General features: G+C 34.9%; 1 protein-coding gene across 2 annotated transcripts in view; it reads right to left on the reverse strand.

Annotated features, from left to right (window-relative positions):
* The window catches only part of Tomosyn (syntaxin-binding protein tomosyn), a 176,362-nt gene that overhangs the window by 30,595 nt on the left and 120,871 nt on the right, over positions 1–24,896 (reverse strand). For both annotated transcript variants that reach the window (XM_089243835.1, XM_089243834.1), the window contains exons 2-12: positions 14,195–14,292; positions 13,394–13,472; positions 13,157–13,257; positions 9,826–9,960; positions 9,590–9,653; positions 5,184–5,267; positions 4,466–4,589; positions 3,428–3,503; positions 2,337–2,491; positions 1,099–1,171; positions 675–825 (exon numbers count right to left, since the gene is read on the reverse strand). In XM_089243835.1, coding sequence (XP_089099961.1) covers positions 675–825; positions 1,099–1,171; positions 2,337–2,491; positions 3,428–3,503; positions 4,466–4,589; positions 5,184–5,267; positions 9,590–9,653; positions 9,826–9,960; positions 13,157–13,257; positions 13,394–13,472; positions 14,195–14,292 — 1,140 coding nt within the window. The remainder of the gene's footprint in view (positions 1–674; positions 826–1,098; positions 1,172–2,336; positions 2,492–3,427; positions 3,504–4,465; positions 4,590–5,183; positions 5,268–9,589; positions 9,654–9,825; positions 9,961–13,156; positions 13,258–13,393; positions 13,473–14,194; positions 14,293–24,896) is intronic.

Below are 24,896 nucleotides of genomic sequence, written 5' to 3' on the forward strand. Positions count from 1 at the left end.
ATGCATTCATTAAACATGCAGCAATTTTTAAAATGTTAGTGTTACTAGTTATTTTTATTAATTTTCAAAAGTTAGTTTGCAAGTTTCAAACTGAAAAAAAAAAAAAAAACAATAATTGGAATCGGTTTGACAAGGTACAGTTCATGCATGACACAATGCATTCATGCACAACAGTTTTAAAGCATGTGTGCATAAACCTGCTGGACAATTAAGTCCATTCAAGAATTTTATGTGGCTCACAAAACAATTTTGAAATAACATATATGATTATTTCAAAATAATCTTTTGTACATGATTTAATCTGATATACACATGTGTATGTACAAAAAATAACTATGTTATGCATAATTTATCTTATTGCAATAATAACTATGCAGAAAATACATCTCTGCCAGTATTAAGCATGTTCAAAATGATTGAATCAGTGTTTTTTTTTTTATATTTGGCCTGCAAAGAAATAATTTATGTTAAAAATGATCCTGGGCAGAATGTAGCCAGCTAGTCGAAAAAAGCTGCACCCTTTATATGAATCGAGAGTATTACTCCCTTATTTCAATATCAGATGCTGAACACCAAATTTTTTTAAAATAGGTTATAATACACCCAGACAAAAACTACACAGAGTAACAGTGATAGTCATTTCAGGAATGTGTGCGTGTGTATCTGGATATTACCTTATCTGAACATCCACACTGTTTAGTGCCCATGGAGCCAACTGAATAGAAGGCCGGTATAAGGTCATTGGGGCAGTCAGCAAAATAGGCACAATAGGTGACAGGTGATTTGTGGAAGTCCATAGGATAAGGATTCTGGAAACAGGGAAAGCTAAAAACCAGAAAATAATAATTTCATGTTAAAATGATGATTTCAAACAAAAGTGAACTTCTAGAGCAGTCATGGTTATTAATTAAAATGGATATAGGGGAAGAAACACATTCAATAAAATAACTCATGTTAAGAGCATAAAAAGTAGACTATCATTACAGATTTTAAAAAAAAGAATCACAGTTGAAAATTAGGTGCATATCCAAATTCAGATCAAGAAAACATGCACAAGACAAAGTATGTATATATTTTTCTGGAATTTTCTAAACTCACCCTGGACTAGTAAGATCAACTACGACAAGGTCTCTTTCCAGAAGTACAAGAATGGCATAAGGTTCCTGATATTCTGAAAAATATAATTAATAAAATGAAGCAAATTTGTGCACATTTGAAAAAGCATAAAAAATAAGCAAATACAGTCACGCACTTATGATGAAATAAAAAAATTAAAAAACCAATGGAAATATTCTTTATATATGCACACACTTTGTCATATATGTACCGGCTTGATAAGCAATACAGGAAATAGGAAACATTTTTACATATGTGCATGAATGAATGCCAGAACTTTGCCACTGGACTTGACCATTGCTAGAGATCTCTTCCAGCCCAGCTTCATGGCAGAGTCTGGAACATGTTATATGTGCAATGTAATATCCATGTTTGTTATAAGTGAGTCAACTGTATTGAGGCCTACATCAAATGACTAATTCAGAAAAAAATTCGTTATTTTAATTCAATGATTCCCAGCTATATTTTAGACTACCGAGAAATTAGCACGTAGGGGTGATATTGAGTTTGTTTGGACTTGAAATACCCAGACAGATTTACCTATGCTAATATTCCTTAAGGAACCTCTAACTTAAGGGTATCTCTTGGGAAAGTAGCAATACCCTCCTATCTATCTGTACACCCGGCAACACATGAGAACCCTTTTCGAAGCATATGAGGGTAAAAAAAATACAGTAAACACAAAACAATACAAAAATTAAACATCTGTGGTAAGCACAATGCACATCACAGTCCAGGGGCAGGGGAGGAAATGGAGAAAAAAGGGGAAACAAGTTATACCACTATGGTGAACACAAAGAAATGCAAAATTTTTGCATATCAAGTTTGCTGCACGTTATTTTAATAATAAAATTGTATTCACAATGGTTAATTACAACAGCGATTCACAGATGATGTGATATAGCAGTTTAGGATGGCACAGGATATTCAATATTCAAATAACAGTGGGTTTCCCAGGGATGTTTGGAATCGATTCAAGACTGGGAATTCTCTGCTTTGATATGAAAAATCTTTTCAATAATAAATTTTAAAAACACTTATACCATAAGTGACATGATTTATTGAAGGGATCAGACATTACAATCAGTAAATCAAATTATAGTTATGGAATCAAAGTTGCAATTATACAAATTAGACAAATTGATGGTATGATAATTATACTTTCTTAGTCAATCGTGAATTTTATTATATGAAATGTAATGTGGAACAATGTAAATCACCTGTCTGCCAAGGAGTTTCACACAAAATTACAAAATCTACAATACTGTAATCCATTTCTAAAACAGTTGTGGAGCGTCCTTGTTGTATAGTTAGACTGGGTGTCTTCCCCCTTTCCTCGTAAGGTAAACCACCAGAGAAAAATACAATGCTGTCCCTGAAAATGCAAGAAAATTGAAGATTAATTTATTTTGGTAAGAGAAAGCTACTCAGGTCACATACCACATTTCAGAAATATTTGTTTCCTTAAAATGTTTAAATAACCTATTCAAGCTAATTGGAATCATTAAAATAATTTTTCTTATAACACTTCCTGTATTTTTTTTAAAATGTAAAACAATGTAATGCAATAAAGCACACAAAGTTTTAATACAGTGATTCTTGTAGAACCAGTACAAATAATTTGTGAGTAATTTTGCAGGTGATGCATATGACCACCCAGAATTATGACATAGTCAATGATAAACTACTGGCACCAGAATATTACAATCAGTATTCGCATACAAACACATCAATAATCTTGTGATCATTTTTGAATTAAAGGATTGTGAATTTTTCACCATGGCAACACAGAATTTGCTGGAGTCAGGATATTGCTAAACTAAAATTAGTTTTAACAAAAACCACTGCTTAAAAATAAAAAACAATTCAAGCTAAAAGAAGTTTTCTTATTATGTTTTTGGCATGTTAAATTTTACAGATAAAATTCAATCACACAAAGTGATAAAAAACTGCTCATATCAATTGAACTTATTTTGAATGCTCGTAACAGCAGTGTAAAGTAATTAAAAAAAGTTTTTTTAAAACTTGCCGCCTGGCAGTCGAGTGGTTAAGGAGCTACCCTCTCACTGTGCAGGTCTGGGTTCGAATCCCGGTTCGGGCATGGATGTTTACTAACACTAACAAATTCCCTGGATGGATCATGCTGATCCCTTGGGAATACGTGAGGATCACATTATTTATTTATTTATTTAAAAAACAAGGTTTTAGAAATAGCTATGATGTCATAGTCACCATGCTCATACTAAACAAATATCGCGTGAGTAAATTATGCATTTGTATGTGATTGTTCTTATTTTCAAAACTTACTTACCCAGCTCTGTTTGTTTTACACTCTACTTTATAAACAGCATTACAGGGTTCAGGCTTGCCATCGATAAGGGATTTTGCTGAAATTGGGAGAAAACTGAATGAGTTGAAGTTTCAATACGTTATTTATTACGTTACAATAACAAAAAAAGTAATATTAAAAAAAGGACAAAATGTTATTAAGAAAATTTTTTCCTCTCTCAAAGCTGTAATTTTGTTTTGATAGCTTTCTCCATCTTACATGAGCTTTTAAAATTTCATATTCACAAAGGTTCTTGACTTCTTTCAGCCACAACCTAAAACCAACAACACAATCAAATCTGTGATCCATGGGTCTAATTTGAATTTAATGATGCTTATTAAATATTCCTCATCATCAAAATATTTGGTTTTCTCCTTCTAAATTAATGAAACCAGCAGTGCAAGAAAGGCATTTGTAACTAAATTATGAGGGAAATTGTTTGACCTATGTGATTGACTAAGAGGTGATGGTGTGCTATTTGACTGGCTCTCTTGCTCATTTCATTAATGGCCATGGAACCAAGATGGTTTGACACTTTTCAGAGTGGGCACCCATGACTTCCTATTTGTAAATATTTATTATTGGTTTGTTCACAGATAAAAAATAATTTTGATATTAGACTCATAAGTTTTAATTTTACTCAAATTTTATTCAGGGTACATGTTTACTGCATGATCTTGTTGCTATGGCATATATCTGGGTTGCAAAACTCATTTTATTCATCTACATCAGTAGTATTTCCCTAAGGACGGTGATGAAATTGATCAGGAGTAGGTAGTTAGCTAGAGACACAACACTGGACTCTATGGGTTAGCTTAACAGTGAAGAGGAAAAGGAACAATTCTTTTAGAAGAGGATGATGAGACACAAATCAGCTTAGAAGACTGATTGACATCATTATACACAACAGTATTTAATATAAGTTGAAAGTCTGTTCAAGCATATTTCTAAAGAACTCAGAGTATGAGAATTAAGCTTTTTTGATGGAAAATCATCATAAATATAAACAGAGATGCTAACCATGAGGAAATATCACACTCATAGGTTTGTTCGAAACTTTAACATTCCACATGATAAGGCTCCCATCTTCATGACTGCACTGAAACTGCCTTCCTTCGAGGTGCCATGTCACAGACTTTAACCTCTGGATGAAAAATGAATAACAATAAACCATGAAACAATAAAAAAAAAGACAATAATGAAATTTATCGAAAATAAATAATAGTTTATCATTGTTTTATTAAATCTTCACAGTGAGTACTCATTGTGCGCATGATATTTATATTCAGCAAACTAGGAATCACTAGCGATATCTAATTTCTTGAAATTAAAGCCAATTGAGCCTATGACATTTTTTGGGTTTTGTATTATTTTGATCATTCCTTGATGTCACACAAATGCAAATATACATAACTTTCATCAAAATAAGTTATTAAAAGAAAAGTGTGTGGATTTTTTTAAACATCATTTATGAGAATTTTTTTTTTCATACACAGTAATACAAATTTGATTAACATACGAATTAGTGTATAGACAATTAAATTATTTAATCAGATAAAGGATAGCGGAAGATAAAATCTATTCAAATTACTTTTCTGATATATTTTAATGCCTCAAAGAAATTTAAAAATAATACTATTAAACCAGACATATAACATCACAAACAAAATTGTATTTTTTTATAAGTAATAAAATCAGCTTCACAAAGATGACAGGTGTAGGGTTTGAATCTTGTTACCTCAGTACTTGAGAAACGAGCATCTGCTGCTTTGTTGCGTAGGTCCCACAAGACTACAAGACCATATTCAAAACCTATCAATAACTGAAAAATGATAAAAAATATTCTAATTTGGTGGAAAAAATAGAATATAAAACAGAACATACAAGTTTTAATCATCAATAATGATGAACAAGTGATAAAAAATATCAATGAAGACCAGACTAACATGTTTAATTTGTTCCTTAGGTTACTAGTATTCCCAGAACTTTGTTATATAAAATGATAGAGATCTTTTAAATCTGTCTTCCAGCTCTGTAATATTAATACTCATATGAAATTCATATGGTACAATGGAGAACATTATATACATAAAATTTTTCAACAGTGCAATCAGACAATCACTGTTAGAATAAGCTTTGCTCACAGAGCATTTTAGCTTTTATACATCCCCCAATGACCTTTTATATCTTGCATAGACTTTTTCCAAGTCAAATTTTCTCAAGTAGGGGTTTCAGCATTTTGTGTAAGTAGACGTTTTTCAGGAAACGTCTTTAAAATCGATGCCAGGTGTAGGGAGGCAATCACATCCAAACAGTTTTTGTCTAACTAATTTCAAATTTCAAAAAGTCCATCAAAAATACACACCATCAAAAAATAGACATAGTGCTGTCATCTTGGTCTCATTTTGGAAAGGAAAGGTGAAAGGTTGTGCTAGTATCATTTTGATAATTGTGGCAGCTTGATGTCAGGAACTGCGCAAGTGTAAAGTGAGTCAATAATTTTCGAGTTTTCAGATTCAGCATGTGCCTATAAATGGGATTGTGTCTCAAAAACTATTTATACAATTCGACTGAACCAAGTGTTGTTTTGAAGTTTCGAGTATATGTGCTATAACTCGTTTGAGTTTGTATCATAAACACTTGTCATGTTTGTATCATAAAATGTCACGATATATGAGTGCAAAGTACAGCTAAAATAAGAAAATTGGGCACGAATGCGTAGAACACAAAAATGACACCAAAACTGCGGGAATAAACGTAATAGTCTTAACTCAAGTTGCAAATTAATCAAACAATAAATAAATTTATAACTGCCATTCACTATAAACGATTGATGTTTTAAGAAAATAACTGTGGCAGTGCACAACACTAACTTTTTCTTTCTATTTGGGATGGAAGGAAAAGGGGGGGGGGGTAATAAAAAAAAGACCCCAATAAAATCTTGGCTTGAAATGTGACTCTCTCTCAAATTAGTTTTACCAAATATTAAAAAAAAGTGAAAATATCATGCTGTTTGGCTCCAAGAAGTTCAAATTTGGACTTTGTAAAATAATTCATAATTCTCGGATTTCCTGCCATTGAAGAACAATGCCAGAAACTGAGCCAATATGGCAGATACATCCAGTTTTCTTTATAGACGCCTTATTGGTGATTTTTCTTTTGAACAGTGCTGTATTTTTTAGTGGCATTTTGCTGGATAAGAACACTTATCATTTTATAAAGTACTAGCTATAATACCCGGCGCTGCCCGGGTTTTCTTCAATGAGGCTTTTTTGGATCACGTGATATCTCCCTCTCTTTTTCTTGAGGGACATACAAACCGTGTCCAAGTTAACCAATATGGCGACCTGCGCGATTCATGAAATAAACAAATCTAGATTTACACAGAAACGTAGAAATGAATATATATATTTCTTTTTTTAAGGGGTGCTAGGTATTTCGATCCCCCCCCACTGAACTTCAAGTTATCCATCTGTCTGTTCCATCTTCCAAAAATCCTTAGTTAAAGCTGTGGAATTTTTTCGATGCACTTTTCACGGGCTCATAACTAATTTTAAAATATCCAAACCCACATGAATTTATGCAAATAAATATCAAAAGAGACAATATGGAGACATTAATTTTCATACTTGAGAAGATATAAATGAAATCAATGATATTGCTCGAATATCCAACTCAAAAGTACAGGTTTGGCTAATTACTTCGTATTTAATCTCCTGGGCTTCATATATCTCTAAGCGAACTGAATATTTCAAAAATCGAAAATTCAATACAATTTTTAAAATTATTGATGAGGCGGAAAATCCCACTAATTTCCGCATTTCTACAGTAAAATCGACAATTTTAGCACTGATTTCTATGAGGATCACCCTTTTCCTGACTCTCAAAGCAATGCTGATGATGATTATGACGTCTATTCAAAAAGCCTCATTACTGAGAGTATATTGAGAAAGTGGCAAACCATTATAAAGGCATAAACTATTATACATATACTAACAGGATTAAAGAAGTGACAAACCGTTGTAAAGGCATATACACGTCTGAAACTCATCGCTAGGGAACCACGGTAACCAAAGTAAACGTTCGGAAAGTGATTGTTGAGACCCAAAAACCATTGTTGCTGGACAGTTTTTTGCCCATTTGGGGCATTTGCCCTGGGCTGACGAAATTTTAAAGTAGCCTATCGTTCAAGTCGGGTCACATTTGGTATATATGCAAAATTTGGCGACGATCGATCTAAAATTGTAGATTTGTATAGAGAAAACACACACACACACACACACACACACACACACACACACACACACACACACACACACACACACACACACACACACACAGAAAATCAATTTTATATATATAGACTAGCTGATACCCGGCGACGTTGCCCGCCCTGTAAAAAAATTACATATATATAGCTTATTAATTATTTCTTAATCAAATATTTCTGCATTAATTAAAAAAAATTACTTTCATTTTTCAATATTTTAATTAAAAACTTCAAGCAATCGTTTGTGGATACACAATATTTTTGTTTGTCCATCTGGTGTGTAGATGTAAAAATTTTTAGGATTACCAACACGCGAACAGGCGAAGTAAAGCTGTCCGTGTGAAAAACAGGGCTCAAGTAGGTTGATACCTGCCATTACTAACAACTGGCCTTGCGCTTTGTTGATCGTCATGGCAAAAGCTAAACGAATCGAGAACTGTAATCGCTTGAAAGTGAATGGCATTTCTTCAGTGATAATTGGCGTACGTGGAATGAAGACGTCTTCTCCTCCAGCACATCCAGTTAGAATCGTTACTTCAATGATGTAATTGTGCAATTTCTTCACGCAGAGTCTTTTGCCATTGCAGAGTATCGGTATCTCCAAATTTCTTAAAATCATTATAAGTGCTCCGACTTTGAGGGTCAAGTTGTGTGGTGGCACACCCGGAATATCCAAAGAGTTCAGAAATTCTGCAGGATACAGAACTGTCTGCGCTGTGTCTGTGACAGTGTCAACCGATTTGTAAGATGTGGAGTCCCCCGGAATAATTTTTAGGATTCTTCCGTTGATCTTGTTCACACTGTCATTTTTCGATGCCAGAATCGTACTCTCACAAAGCCACTCATGGTTTCGGTGATTTTGTTGAATGTTTGGGAAGACGTGGTCTGCAAGTTCTTGAACTGAGTTTATATATATAATAACTGGCAAAATCCATTTGGGAACATTATCAGTCCAGTGCTTGGGTCTACGGTTATTCTTCCATTGCCAAGTTTGATCAACTGATGTGAAAATGATAGCAGTGCTGAGTCATTTTGCAGTTGAACTCGCATGTTGGTGGATAATGATAATTTTTTAGCTTCGTGCCAGAGTGTTGATGTCCTAACAAACTCGAGGCGACTACCGATAGACAGCACCTTCACTTCCAACACATCTCACTAATGGCAGTAAATTGCAATGTAGCGATATGGCCAGAGTTGGTGTTTGGTGAAGTAGAGTGCTGATGATTTGAGGCAAGCATTGAGTTCATCAGCTGGCGTAGAACATTTTTATTCCGTTTTATCGTCGTAGTTGTTGTTCTCTGTTGTTAGTGACGTCAGATGTCCAGCTTCTGCAGCGAATATTATTCAAACTCCTTTTAAGCACTTTTTAAATTGAAACTATACCTCAACGATGGGTGGTTGATGAGATAAAGGCCGCATTAGCACTTACAGGACACCCTGTATACATGCAAGCAAAAATATCTGGCGCTTCCAGGGTTTTCTTCAATTACTGGGAGTATTGGAAAAGAGTGACAAACCGTTATAAATGAATAAACTGTTATAATAACAGAATTGAAGGTGTGACAAACTATTGTAAAGGCATATGTTCACGTCTGAAACGCATTGTTGGAAACCACGGCAACCAAAGTAAACGTTCCGAAAGTGATTGTTGAGGCCCCAAAACCATTGTTGCCCGACAGTTTTTTGCCCATTTCGGGCATTTGCCCAGCTCTGACGAACTTTTAAAGTAGCCTACGGTTCAATCCCGGACCTGTTTGGTATATATGCAAAATCTGGCGACGATCGGTCTAAAACTGTAGATTTGTATAAAGAGCATACATACATACATACTTTCACATTTATATATAAGATTTGAGGAAAAACAATCAACTGACCTTATTTGAGTCTAGAGGGTTTTCACTAAGATGTATAACAGGCCCAGGATGTGTTTTACAAGATCTAACAAAGATGAGAAAACAACATAATATTGAAATAAGTAATTAATTAATAAATTAGAAACAAATACATATTAAAAGTGATGCATGAATGCATGTAGAAAAAATCAGAAGAGTTAAAATATATTTTATACTCTAATATGTTGTAAGTTTAAACAGGGAAACAATTAACTTACAATTCTATTGCCTTATTCCAGTGGATAATGTATCCAGACAGAGAAAAAGACTCAACATTCACTAAATGCACATTCCCCTTTTCTGTTCCAGCATACAGCCACTTGCTTTGGAAAGGTAGATGACAGTGACTTAATCTGAAAATTAAATATAGCAGCTGATTATTGTCTCATTTTCAAAGAAATATAGACATCTTAATTTGAAGATCCTTCTTTGTGCCTGAAAATTATGTCATACAGTAATTAGATTTTAATCATAAAAACTTTTTTTAAAGTTATCTTACAACCATGCATTCAAAATTCATTTATTCTCTGTCAATAATCCAAACTATGAAAATTGTCTACTTATACCGTGCGTAATTTTCGGCATATAACCCGCCCGTTCGATAACATGATAACGATAAAATCATAAAAATAAAAATCTCTTAAACTATAGAAATATCGGCCGGTTCAATATTAAAAAAATATCGGTAACATCACACAGGGCCGGATCTAGAAGGAGCAACTGATCTGGGCGAAAAATTTTAGGTGGGAACAAAATCACATCATAAAATCATCGAATTTCACAGTGGTGGGGGCAGCAAAGTCATGTTTACTGCTCCCCCCCCCCCCACAAAAATCCAAGTTACACAATAAAAATGACAGAATATGTGATCGATTATCCAAATTTTTGTTATTACTATTCGAACACAGTCGAATCCCGACTTATATTTTGTAGAACTCCTTACTGTAGAGCAGTAAGGAGTCCAGCGTAATAATTTCTTAGAGAAGATGAATGGACGATTCCTCAGCAGAAAATTTCTGGCGGTAAATGGGTTAGAGCTAAATCGTGATGGGGGCACAATAACGGTGTTTGAAAAATGAAATAACACTGTTATCACTGTATTTTTCCATAGCTGGTGTTGGGAGAGTGGACTCCTCACCCATCTCTGAGCAAAAAACCGGTTTGCCGCTCCAAGTGATGTCTCAGAAATCGTTGGAGGAAAACCAGGACAGGGAACAGCGACTGGCTATAGCGATGATACTGACGGAATCTTTCCACTAAAAGGTGGAGGATTACAAGTCAGCCTTGCATTTCAAGGAGCTCTAATCTGCACTATCTTGATTTTCATCACCAGATTTTATAGATCCATGTCGATCAGATAGAAAAATTGTCACATTCTTACCTCAAATATAATAATAATCTTATTTCTGATATTCTCATTGAACACGATGTCCGCCCACTACGGAACTTCTTGTGGATAAATCACGATAAATACTCTCCCTATCTGGGTACCGTATGTCCTCTGCCATCAAAACTTCTCAGATTTCGTATTCTAATTTTCAAACAATTCATTGAAGCCTACATCTAATAGCTAAGATAATTTTTTTTTAATTTTTCAATGAATATTTCTACACCAACGGAGTTGTATTTAACAATCACTGCACATACAATCGAAATCGCAAGATAGCCGCACAGGGCAAATTTTAAAATTTCAAACGCAAATAAAATCCACGGATTATGGGCCGAAAATTTAGATACCTACGAATATGCTCAATCAACTCAAATTACACATCACAAGGCAACATTGCGTTCGAAATCGCAACCTCCCATAAAGGATCGGCCCTATTCCAATCTGGCATTGACAGTATACAACCTCACACAAGGCATAGCTATGATAATGTGAAATATAATTTGCATATCAAAGTATATAACTAAGCTTAATAATATCAGTTGAGCACACACAAGGAAGGAGCATTCGTTCATGCTTATATATATGCATATATTTAGTGAGACCATAATTTGTGAGAATTTGACCCATATAAGACCTAAAGCACCAGATGTTGAAACAAGCTTGTTACATCAGCATAAAATTATGGCACAATATTCTCTAAGGGAATTTGCATGGAAATTCATGACAAGGCTCACAATTTATACGATCCGCAAAGATCATAAAATGCAAACACTCTGAAGTTTCTCATCCCAGAAACTTCAGACACTTTCAGCAGTCATAATTTAATACAAGGGGGTATAAAATTTTACGTCCAAAATTTTTAGCGCTCTCTCCCCCTCTCTCACTTCTTCCTTTGTTACTGTGATTGATCCCAGGGACTGAAAATTAAACAATATGAGTCACTAAGAAAGCAATAAATAGCTCATAAAAATGAGTTTATGGCTCAGTAAGTTTTCCTCCCTCTTTCTTAAAACATTGATAAAAAAAATGAAAATAAAATAGAATTTTTTTTAGCGTTAATCATTTAAGGTTTTATATGACCAAAGATAAAAATTCCTTCGTTCCTCAAAGAATTCAGGAGGGGAAAAAAAGAAACCTATTTCATTTTTAGATTGTAAAATATTTTTAAATCTGATCATTTGCATAACTACTACTTCAAGGAAGGGTAACGCTGTCTTTTAAATTTTTTTTGTTTGGATGATTGGTGTCCCTTTAAATATTCAAAAATGCAGAAACTCGAAACAAAAAATACCTTTCATTGGCAATATGGGAAAACCGGGAATTTCTACTATGACATTATGCGAGGTTGAGTCATTAAGTCAGTCACAAATTAATATATCTTACAGTAGTAACAAATACTTTCGGAGATTGTTAATAGATGACATCATCATCCATCTTTATGATATTCATTTCATATCAACTCGTAGCATTCGCATGCATGCGCAATTCAGTTTCAAAATGATTGTGTACTTGATGATTGTACGATAGAAGAGCAGCGGTTGTTGTCCGATTTTTGTGGGAAAAGGACTTGGTGCAAAACATATTCACAAAGAAGTGTTTCCTGCTTATGGAGAGAAGTGTTCATTGCGTAAAGCAATGTACAATTGTGAAATTTTCTCAAAAATTCGTGACAATGATCGAAGTGAGCGTCCCGTTTTGATTGAAACCGAATCAATAGTGCAGCAGGTGGAGGAATTGATTCGGGCTTTGCTGACGGCATACAGTTGGCGTAACACATGAGACAATTGGAAACTTCAACTTCCATCTTACAGCCCCAACGTAGCCCCTAGCGATTTTCATCTGCGTAGTCCATTAAAAAACCATCTTGGAGGCAAACACTTTGCAGATGATGAAGAGGTTCGAGATAAAGTCCTAATGTGGCTGAGACAGCAACCCAAAGAATTTTATGCAGCTGGTATTGATGCACTGATGAAACAATGGGATAGGTGCATAAATATTGGTGGAAATTATGTTGAGAAATAAAAATACGTAGTTTAGAAGTGATTATCACTAAGTTATTTTTTAATTATCTTTTGTGCCTTATACTTAATGACTCTCTTACGTATTATCACTACAAGTTTGGGGGGGGGGGAAGTGAATGCATTAAAAATCATAGATACCTTTCACGCTGAAACTTTAGTGTTTGTGCTATTTCTGGTTTTTTCTGCCTCAGATTCCACATGTGCAGGCAATCATCTCCTGTAACGCTTACTAAGGCTCCCTATAGTAACAGATATTAAGCATGATTTTTGACGAAAATTTAGATAACAAAAGTATAGCCACGTGAAAAGAAAAATACATTATAATTTAGGAATATTGTCTCCTCAGCGTAACAACTCCACTACCACGGAGCTCACCTCGTTTATTAAAAACAGTAGCTGTAGGATTGGAAAATCATTGTGCTCCACGTGACATTCAACACCCGGCCTGCCAAATCTATTAGAAATAGTCAAGGAATCTTTATTTGTTAAATTCGTATGCCATAAACATTAATCAGTCTGAATTTGAATTAGTTACAGAATTTTAACTCAAAGTGTGCACATGAATTATGTATGTAACTAGTCATGGAAATTATCAAAAATATAGATTATTACCAGGTTATAAAAGGAGAAATATAATCTGTAATATTTTACCCTCCACAAAACTCACAAGAGTTTCATAGAGAAAGTGTTTCGAGTATGCGGAACGAAAATGTTTTCTTGAAGTCATGCAATCAAGAAATCATTTAAAATTAAAAAAAAAAAAAATCAATGAATATGAATATATATATTTATGAATTATTCAAAATATTGACCATAAAATATTATTCATCAAGGAAAAATACTTTTTGAATAAAAAGCGAGGCGACTTGGGGAAAAAATTTCGCTCCACCGGGAACCGAACCCTGGACCTCATGCAAGCACGTTACATTAATGTGCGTTTCATAAGGGAAGAAAGGTCATTGCCTAGATGGCAAGAGGTTCTGGAATCGATTAGAAGAGCGGAGACAACAAAATTTTCTTTCCCGAATCCGCCTCGGCATAATACTCAGAAAGCTTCTCTCCTTGATGCGTTGCCGGCCGAGAAAATAGAATTTTCTCTATAAAATTATATTGTTTGAATTATGCAACTGCCCGTTTCTTTTTGGTGTTTAGAAAGCAATAATCTACTAAGGATACATCCGGAGTGAGCCAGATTTTGTGCCAATGGCTAGGAGTCTCTGTATGGGATCAAAAGCCACAGCCGTCGGTTGGAAAGGGAAGCCATGGCGAACTGTCTGAAATTTAAAAAATATAATAATTGTTAGAATAATTTCAATAAACTGATTATGCAAAGAAAAATGATATGAAATATCTGAACGAACTCCAAATTACTCTAATTTATGAATAAACTAACACCAGAGCAGGATTTGACAAATCCCAGGCACATCTGTACTGGCGACTATAATTTTCTATCTCTGATTGATAAATTGGAGTCTGAACAACACAAAACGTTCCGAATTTACATCAGTATGTCTACTATCGACCTTCATGATGACAATTCCTTAACGCAGCCCACTACACCAACCACGGATACCACAAGCAATGTGTCTACCAGCACGAAAAGGGGCTGCTAAGCACGATAAGATTGAGAAAAAATATTACTTTAGATTATTTCCCTCGAGAAAAAGAAATGTTTCGCTCCACCGACATTAGTCTGGCGATTTTTTTTTTGAATTTGTCAAGCTCTGCATCAGAGGCATTGGAAGTGTTTGGAACCGGTGGGTGATCATCTTGAGGCTCGGAAGAGGCTATCAAATTGTTTTAAAGCAGATATTATTGATAATAAATCTGAAAAATTGTGTACCATCACTGCATATAATTAAATTCAAACGGAAGCAACTGAATGTTTATAAAATGTGACATCGGGGGCACTCTATTTTCAAACGTGTAAACATGTGTTGAGCATATAATATATCGCTCATATCAAGGGACGATCGTTGCTCTCATCAGTGCGATAATTAAAATTAATCATGATGAATGTTGCTTAGAGTTTAGATTAATTTTGATACATTTTGTCGACACATTGCTTTGTTCAGAGTTATATATGATATTCAAATTCATCGAATAAATGTACAAAAAACATTGCAATGCATGAATGCATCTTGAACAACATTCAAGATAAAACGATTTGAAAAAAAAAATTGTTTCTATGCTAGTCTAATACTATTTATAACCTCGTGCGAATATTTCTATCGTTTCCTTCTTTCAAAATTCATGAATACCAAACAAAAGGGGGAGGGGGGGGGGCTAAGTAGGGGGAATCGTTTACAGAAAAATAGTATTATCTCATGATGAGAGAGAAAAGAGATCTGCCAGAGTCATCCAGCACGCCAAGGAGGTTTGTTTTTGATCTCAGGATATTTCACCGGACGCTTCCCATCTGCATTTTCAATACATAACTTCCGGAAGCCCATCGTTCGACCTCACCATAAAAACAGTAAAATATTCAAACCGATGGAATAGATAATCGCTAAATGGCTTCCAGCCACGTGCAATGGATTTATAGAGTCAGTAAAAAGAAAAGGGTTTTTAAGAGCGGGCTCACTACTTGGAATTGTTTGAAGCTACAGGATATGTCTGAGCAGATTGTTGGGAGAGCACCTAACTAACACACAGCACACATTTTAATAGCGAAATAAGTTTTTTTTTTGCTACTTTATCTCTTCCAGGCTCAATCTATTCCGAGAGAGTCTGATCAGGAATAGCACAATTAACAAGCATCTAATATGTAATGCCGCTTCTGTCAAATTTCTCTACGCCCGATTTAAACTTGACAAGAATATGAATGGTAAATCATGCGGGACCGAGTTCAGCTCGGATTAAGCCGGGAATAAATTAAATATTCCAACGCAACTTGTTAGGGAAAAAAGAAACCTATAGAGAAACATGTAGAAATAGACCAGGTTTATACAAAATACAAAAATGTATAAATACCGACCTTAGCATATTCTCTAGTATTTTTGCTAATGCAAAGGAGGAGAGGGATAATAGTGTTGCTAGCATTTTCGTTGAAAAAAATGCCAATTTTTCTACTAATCGAACTTATACATTATCTATGAATATTTGAAAAATCCTTACTTTCATCTTTTTTTTTTTTTTACAAATGCATCTAAAAATATCCATTTATTATAATATTATATCCATCTTCCCAGCAGAAAAAATGAAGATGATATTAAAATCACTATACTAAAATAATTCAGAAATTTTTTCAACATATTACTCGCGGAATATACAGAAGAATTACGTTAATAGAATATAGAATTTAACTGCGTCATCTCTATTTCAGCTTGTGTCTCTTCAACGAATAACCAAAGAATTCCAAATGAATAAATGAAAATAAAAATCATTTCATCATCACTAAGATTTCCACTGTAAGAAATGATCGGAAATTGCGGAAGAAAAATTGAAGACTGAAGATCACAAAAGACTTATTTAACCGAACACGAATCTCGTAAATTCCTTTGAGGAATTTCTAACGAATCGGTAAATGTCGGAAGGAGATGCGTGAGTCTGTGTGTGCATGGCCTTAACGGATTTATGTCGCAAGAGTTGTGCTTGTTCCACGTTCTTGCTAATGCTGCCATCTGAGTTCCATATTTAGAAGTAAAAATGGTAAATGCTTCAATTTTTAATGTTGAAGGTCTGCCAGCTCTCTTTGCAGAGAGACATTTTCAAATGGAAAACCGGCTTGTGTTCGCTCCTAAAAGTTGGTAAACCGTAGAAAACCAATTTCAGCCGACCACCCACTGTGCGTCAATAAGGTTCGAACCTGGGTCCTCACGATGCCCACACGACCGCACAGTGGCTAATCACTATTGTGCACGAGCATTCAACGCATGTTCTATATTAATAGAACATGCGAAACAACTTTTTGACAACGCAGAATATAATCTGAGAAAAATTTCTCAAGCATCAAAAAAGTGTCTGCAATGCCACTAAGTTCTAGAGTAAAGGTATTCATAAAGCAAATCGAACTACGTCATCAAAAATTTTTAGAGAAGGGTAAAAAAAAAAAATGATAGACTGACTCACATAAAACACGGATGCTCTAGAACTGATGATTGTTCGGGTGAAGACATTAAGAGGAGACTAAGATGATATAATGCACAGGAAGAGAAGCAGATTCAAACACAAAAGCTTAACAAAAACAGAATAACGCGCATGAGAGCGATGATGAGGTGCAGACAGAGAAATGAACAAAAACACAGAGAACCTTACTTTCTTGCAACCCCATATTTTCTACGATAATCTCCTATAGCATCTACGCTATTTACACTCTCGCAGACACACACACAAAGAATGAGATGCCTCGCTGCCATTCAGCACGAAATTCTCCGTCTATTGATTAAATAATTATGCTTCTCTGCAATCCATTCTTAGAAACTTTTTTCCCCTCCAAAATCCGTTTTTCTCTCATTTTCATTTTCCAATCAACGGAGTCCCACATCACTCACAGGCTTTGGTAGAATTTCCATCCGACACACGTAATATTCACCTACATAAGTCTTAAATAATAATGGACATAACAGGAACCCTGCATTTCTTCTGAAAACCTTATTGCTAGCTTATATGAAAACTTTATTATTAGAATACATTATTAATACTCTCAATACAAAACTCTCAATGAACTGGCAAAAAAAAAAAAAGTTTCCTAAAACCATAGTAACTGTAATGCATCACTCATCAACATGCATTTGAGCATAACCTCTTCGCTCCAGAGGTACACACGTGTAATTTAATTTTTAACGGTTTTAAATGGTTTTAATGACTGTTCCTTCAAGTTAAGATCTGGAGGTACATATATGTGTACTTAAGTCAAATGGTCCAAGTAAAGATATCGACACTAATAAATTAATCAATTCATTAATTTTTTTTTTAAAGGACATTTGGACATACAATAAAAACAATTCAATCGATGTTTTTTAATAGTTTCTGTTCAGGTTTGAAGACGATAAGACAGAACATTCTTGCTTATCCCAATTAGATTCAAGAGTAAAACGCATACAGTGGTACCCGCAATAAAGAGTTCGAATGGTTTTTCTAAATGCGTAATTTGGATTTTGAAAACTTGTATCATGAAGTGTATCTTCCCATATATAGAATTGTTTTATATGTACTAATTCATTTACATCCCCAACAATATTAATACTCGTCTAAAAACAATCAACACAGTACAGTACAAAAGGAAGAAGGATGATAGTAGTTTATCTTGGGGATGGGACGAATAGCGATTTGGCCGAACACCGAATATTCGGCGGCCGAATATCAATTTTCTTACAATTCATCAAAATTACAAATAAAATTTTCATTTTTGATTGAAAATAAAATTATAGGTAATATCAAATGATTGATATTGAATTTTAATTAATTTAATTTTTTAAACATTAATTTTAATTTTTTATTTAAAAAAAATATTAAAAACTGGTAACCAAAAGATTTTTGTTGGAATGATAATGACAATCAAATTTAATGATGATATATTGTACTTTAATATTAGTGATACCTCAGTAACGAAGATGATTTGTTCCGGAATCACTTCATTAGCCGAACGTAATTTCCCATAGGTTTCTACAGAAAATCGTTTGATTCGTTTCACTTTCTGCCAAAAATGTAAAGATGAGTTTTTTAGAACCCCAAGGGATGCTATAAAAAAGACAAACTGATTGATGGCTAAAATGAACAGCTTCAAAATTGTGTAAATGAAAATATACAGGAATATGAGAAATGCTGATCAAAAGTCCAATTATGTATTTGCTCGAAAGTTGAAACATTTACGAGAATATCGAAGAATATTTTCGATAGTAATTCAGATTACTCACAATTCGAGACACTCCAAAGTACCACGCGGTATTTCAATATCGATCTGAAAGCATATTATACAGTTAAACCCTCGTTTAAGAGACAGATTTCCTGATCTGTGATCTTTTGAATGAAAACTCATTTACCTCTAAAAAAGATGACACCTCTATTCAAGAAACAAAATGTATGGGTTCCATGGATGTCTCTCTCTCTTTCATTCAGAAGTTTCACTGTATTTTCCAGGCATAATCGTGACTAAATAAAAATCCTTACAAATGATAAGGACAAAAACTGATCTCTCGTCGATACAATAAGGAAACTTCGAAAAAAATAATAATTTGCAACTAGTTATAACAATCACTGATTATAACAGTAAGTTTAACTTCTGAAACATCTCATGTCTCTATTAAAAAGTTTTAGCATGTACTCCCACTCATTACTTCATTATTATTTTCAACCCACACAACTAAGAATACATAATAAGGCTATTATAAAAGCAGAACGGCATAAAATTAGAAAAAAAAGTTCACCCACTCCAGGGATATAATTGTCGTTTCATTTTGCATCAAAAGCACTCATTTCATGCTGTATGAAAACAAGAGATGCCTTTTTTTTCCGCCTTAATGAGGGAAAAGGGAAATGACATTCTTCTAAGGCACAAATGATTTCTCTCGATAAAAAAAAAAAAAGAGACTTCCTCTAAAAAGATATAGTTTTATTTTCTTTATAATGGTTAAGAAATAAGCATCAAAGATGAGTTGAAGCAGCGAATGGTGTAGGAGGAAACACACAGAGAGAACTCATTTTACTTTCGTATAAAAAACCTTTCACCCATCCATTTTCTTTCAATTTTTTTCCCTCCCACCGACCATTTTTGGTTTTATACTTGGTATTATTCATTCCCCCAGAGCAGAAATGACTGGCTATATTTTCCTACCGTTATCTCCAACCATAAAAATTCTTTTACAAAGAGGACGGCCAAAAAGAAAAAAAAAATGATGAGAGAGTTACGAGATCGAGAGCGGAGAAGACGAAAAAAAAGGAAAATAGAATCAAGAAATATAGGATGAGTATAACCTGTCAAATTTTTTTCGACGTGTCCTCACTCAAGACACCAACTATCCAAAGATAGTTTCAATTTTCTCTTACCAGCTACACGTCAGTGAAGATTCGGGTATCGGGAAGGATGATTTATTAATCATCGAACAAGAAGCTGTATCGATATCGAAGATAAATGCTAGCGACGCGATCGATTTTATTCTGAACTTGCGGGGGCGAGAAAAAAAAAAAAAAAAAAAAAGGAAGAGCAGCTGCGTCCAATGATTTTGTTTTGAGAAAAACGGACGAATGCAGTGAAAATATGCGTCAAAAATAGTTTTTTTAACACTAGTATTCTAATAATAAAAAATATACATAAAAGATCGCATCTTTCTACAGCCCTTATCTATTTTACGCAGCTACATGAGCACACAGTGTAAACTGAGAAGACATTACCTTTACAGTAAAGAAGAACAACCGTTTACTCTGTGCCATCATAATCATGTTACTACCCCCTCTACCCTTACTGCAATGCATGATACAACTTGGTACGAGTTTTGTTCGTTGGATAAAGAAAATGCAATTGATTTCCCCTGAGTGAGCTGCGAGTTTATGAATTCGTAGAGAAAACTGGGTTTTCTCCGTAAGAATAATTCTTTGAGATGCATTCTCGTCTTCAGTTCAGTATGTCATTCTTGATTTCTTTCCAACGAAAACAAACATGAATATTCCATTCTATTGAATTTCTCGCTAGCGGCCATATTAATCCGATTAAAACAATAAAATCAGTACGAGAAAAATTTTTATTCTGGAATAGATGGAATCTTCCATAATTTCCCGAAATGACAAAATTTGAAAGAAAACCGTGGATTTAGAAGTGAGAGAAACGTTAACTTTTGAATAATGGCCTTAAAAAGAAAAAGGAGGCGCAGCCATGAATGACCGACATATCGAGTCACCTTAGTGGAAAAGAGTCGAAGGAGTTCTTCCGTGAAAGCGTTATAATCTAAAACAAAGGGAAAGTGCCTCACATTGAAGTCATCATTGTGTATCTAAATGTAGTTTGTGTCCTTCGCAGTTTACAGAAGGGTATGAGTTAGAGAGACTTAAGACTACGAAATACACGAAAGAAGGAAACGAGGTAAAAGGGAAAAAAAAACATGATTCCATAAGAAATGGTCGGATGCATCCGCTAGGAATCGCATCGCTGCACATCCTTTCCATTTTCCTCTTGTTTCCAGCTTCTGGATGAGAGATCCGTGGGATATTCTGCGCGTACTTTCTTCTTCGAAGTCTTTTGGAAACCCCTCTCTCTGTACATGACGGCGAAGAAGGAAAAGAAAGACAGGAAAAAAATCAACCGGATTTCTCAGAACAGCAGCAGAAAGGTTATGTTCATCTTATCATTAGCCCTCCCATCTACTGCTTACACACATCCCCACAGCAGAGTACAGAGTTCGACTTCGCAAGACGAAGAAGAAGAAGCCTGCTGCATCTCCATTACGACTCAGAAGACACAGGAAGTAATGGAAGAAGCGAATCCTTCACCTTGTGACAGATGTTTGGAGACACGAAGATATAAGTGGCTGCCTGCCTCTATCTTTCTCTTCTACTGGATGAAAGAGTTGCACAAACAGAGGTTGTACCGGAGGAAAAGGAGAAGTGAAGAATAGCACCTATAAGTCAAGTGAATCAATACTGCATCATCATCAACAACATCATCACAATACACAGCCAATATCAATTGTAACAGTGGAGCTTCTCCTGGCTGAAGAACAAATAAGCAAAGCTTTCATAGAAGGATGATCGAGAGAAAGAGAACGGTAAACTTCGGCAACGACCCAAGAGCGCAAAGACTACTGACATCGAACGGAAAGTCATAAGGAATTGTAGGATTTTCCTGTTATTGTAGTGAGTCCACTGTATTCAACAGTATTTTGTTCATGAGGCTGATGCCACGAATGCATTGATAAGGCATATAAATTGCGCCGAAAAAGTAAAAATTCATTACAAGATGGGAAAATATTATACAGGGTGCATAGGTAATAGGGCGCGTGGCATTTTACTGGAGAAACGTTTAGCCTAGAGGCATACTTCCAATTAGAAAAAAATATTCAAATAACGTGTAGTACTCATATATGTCATTCAATTCATACTGCAAGGCATTGTACAGTTATTAAAATACAAAAACCAACTTTTTTTATACGGACACCCTGTACTAAAGAACCCAATTGAAAAGTTGTTGTCCTGTCTCTCCTGATTCAAAAATAAAATAACCACGTTTCTAAGCCAATATTCACTGAGATATTCGAATTTGAGAAACGGCAGAAAGTTTGGAAAAAACATTAAATGCGCGTAAAACTATTTAAGAGCAAATTTTGGTGTACGATCAAACTCGAATTGGCAAAAGCCAACCTTATGGCAAAGCTAATACAATATCAATAGGGTGTCAATTGATACCACACGAATCAATCGCGTGTAAGCATCGATCACCCTTACCAGTATTTCAGTGACATCGTACTGCATTCTCATCGTGAGGATACAGGTTGAAACCCCGTTGGCATCATAGTGGTGGTCGGCTGAAGTTGGTTTTATGTGATTTCCCAACTTTCGAGGAGCGAATGCGAGCCGATCTATCATTTGAAAAAGTCTCTCCGAAGACAGCAGGTAGGCACACAACACGGTACTTACATAACATGAAAATTCAGACATTTGCCATTTTCACTTCAAAATATAGCAAACAGGGCTCATGGCAGCACCAGTGTAGTGTAACTGACAAAATAAATACGAATTGGCCACACATATACACACAATACGTTCCTCCTTGTACTTATTTATCAGAAATTGTCCAGAGGAATGTTCGAGAGGTACATGAACCGTTAACCACTTTACGATTAAAGGATGTAATATTGCGGCCTAACGCCAGTGGAATGAATTCAAACAAGCTCGCTCTGTTTTCTTTCCTCTCGCCTGATCAGCCCAAAGCTTTGTTGCAAGCTTTCCTTTTTTTTTCTTTTGGTTCTTTGTATATATCCTGATAGCGATTTTTTTTCCTCGCATATGATGTAGCTTTCTTATAAGAGTGAAAGAGGTATGAGGGGTGAAAAGAAATCTAACTTTGCTCCTACATTCTCATCACCTTATCTTTTATATACTGTCTTACTCTTTTATTTGTGTACTTTATCTTCCCTTTTTCTAATGTGCGGTTAAGTTAGGACCATAGAGTAATAATAGCACATATCTTTGAATATATCTTTAGTCTATGGTTAGGACACAAGATTACTATATTTATTGTCGATTCGTCAAATAGAGAGCATCCGAATTACTTGCTAATTCGCTCATAAGCGAAGGGGTTAAGTAGTATTTCAGAGAGCATTCTGGTGCTCGCGAGCAACAGGTTGAAGATGTCAGATATAGATTATGAAAATGAACATTTCATTTTTTGATTCGTTAACCTTTTCGGTCCAGAAGTTTTTTTCGGCAGTTCGTACATTTATACCCCTTCCCCGCAATGAGAAAGGGCCCTGAACGCTAGCTACTGTTTTTTGTATAGTTTATGAATTCTGCTATGAAGAAAAATTCACAAGGACTTTTCCGTGACCGTAGAGTGTTGTTGTAGCAATGAAGTATCGGTTTTTCTTGATTTCGATTCGATAAAACCTGAAAATTCACCCATGATTACACCATGATAACTATTAAAAAAAGAAAAGCGAAATCTTAAGTAAAGATACTGTACTCAATGCAGCAATTCTTTACCAGTAGTGCGCGAGATGATCAAGAAGGGTAGGAAGACAGAAAAAAAAAAAAACCCTCAAAAATAAATACATGCTAATTATTTGAGTCTAAAACAAGGAAAAAAAAATTATGAAAGAATATATAAAAATATATTCTGGTTCCAAAAAAAACAACATTCGTAAATCAATAAATACGTACGTATATATAAAAATAACTCAAAATTTATTTATCAGTCTTTCAAAATTTAACAACAAATAAGTAGGTACCCGATTTAAAAAGGGGGTAGCGAGCGAACCATAATGGTATGGAAATTAGGGTCCCGAGTATTGAGCACAACCTTAGTAGAAAAAGTAACAAACCATGAATATATAGTGGTTCATCTTTGACAAATACTTGATAGGGAATAGATAAAACAAGCAAGGAAATAACTTGTACCTAAAACAACATAGCATGCAATTTATTTCCAGTATTACCTATTATATGCATTTAGCCTGGGGGAAAGGAACGTAATCCAAAGTCCCGAAGCACAAAATAAATTCTTAGTTTAGTATAAAAATGTGCGGGTATACACACACACGGCGAAAACGAGTGGACAAAGGAAGTCAGAAGAAAATAAAGCATATTTCCCGGAAGAAGAAGATTGTTTCTTTTCTTTTTCCTTCTCTGCGTCTTCTTCCTTATTTCCTTCTTTTTTTTCCTCCCCGACAACACATAGAGTATGGTTTTTATTGATGAGGAACAACACGGCAGCATCCGCCGAAAGGAATGTTTCCGCGTTTCCTTCTCTCTCTGCGGTGACAGCTATTTTTTATTATTATTTTTCATCAGACCCGAGATGTCTGTCCCGCTTCCCCGCAATCGGACACACAATGGATGAACCGAATTGCGCCAAAATGATGGATTGAAAACCGAGGTTTGAAAGGAGAAGGACCGGGTGGGATTATATCGAGAGAAATAAAACGCGGTTATATGTAACACACGGGCGAAACGGAATTGTTTCAGTATCAATACATTTTGAGGAAATAATTTTTAATATACAGTAGAGCTTGGATAATTCGAACTTTTACGAACCCCCACTTGCGTTTCCCAGCTAATTTAATGTTAAAATTTCTTGTTCAGTTCGAAAATTTTTCGAATGTTTTGGATAATTCGAAGTTGGAGGGAAAAACCATGATTTTTGTATGAGCAAATTTGGTTTTGAATATTCCTCACGCCACAGTGCGTGAAATAAGGAAAGCAAGGTCGTGTTTCCAGTGGTGTAGATCAA

The sequence above is a fragment of the Pholcus phalangioides genome, unplaced genomic scaffold (assembly GCF_987345545.1).
Source record: "Pholcus phalangioides strain wild (caught in Gottingen) unplaced genomic scaffold, Ppha-v1.0 ptg000015l_1, whole genome shotgun sequence".
Taxonomy (NCBI): Eukaryota; Metazoa; Arthropoda; class Arachnida; order Araneae; family Pholcidae; genus Pholcus; species Pholcus phalangioides.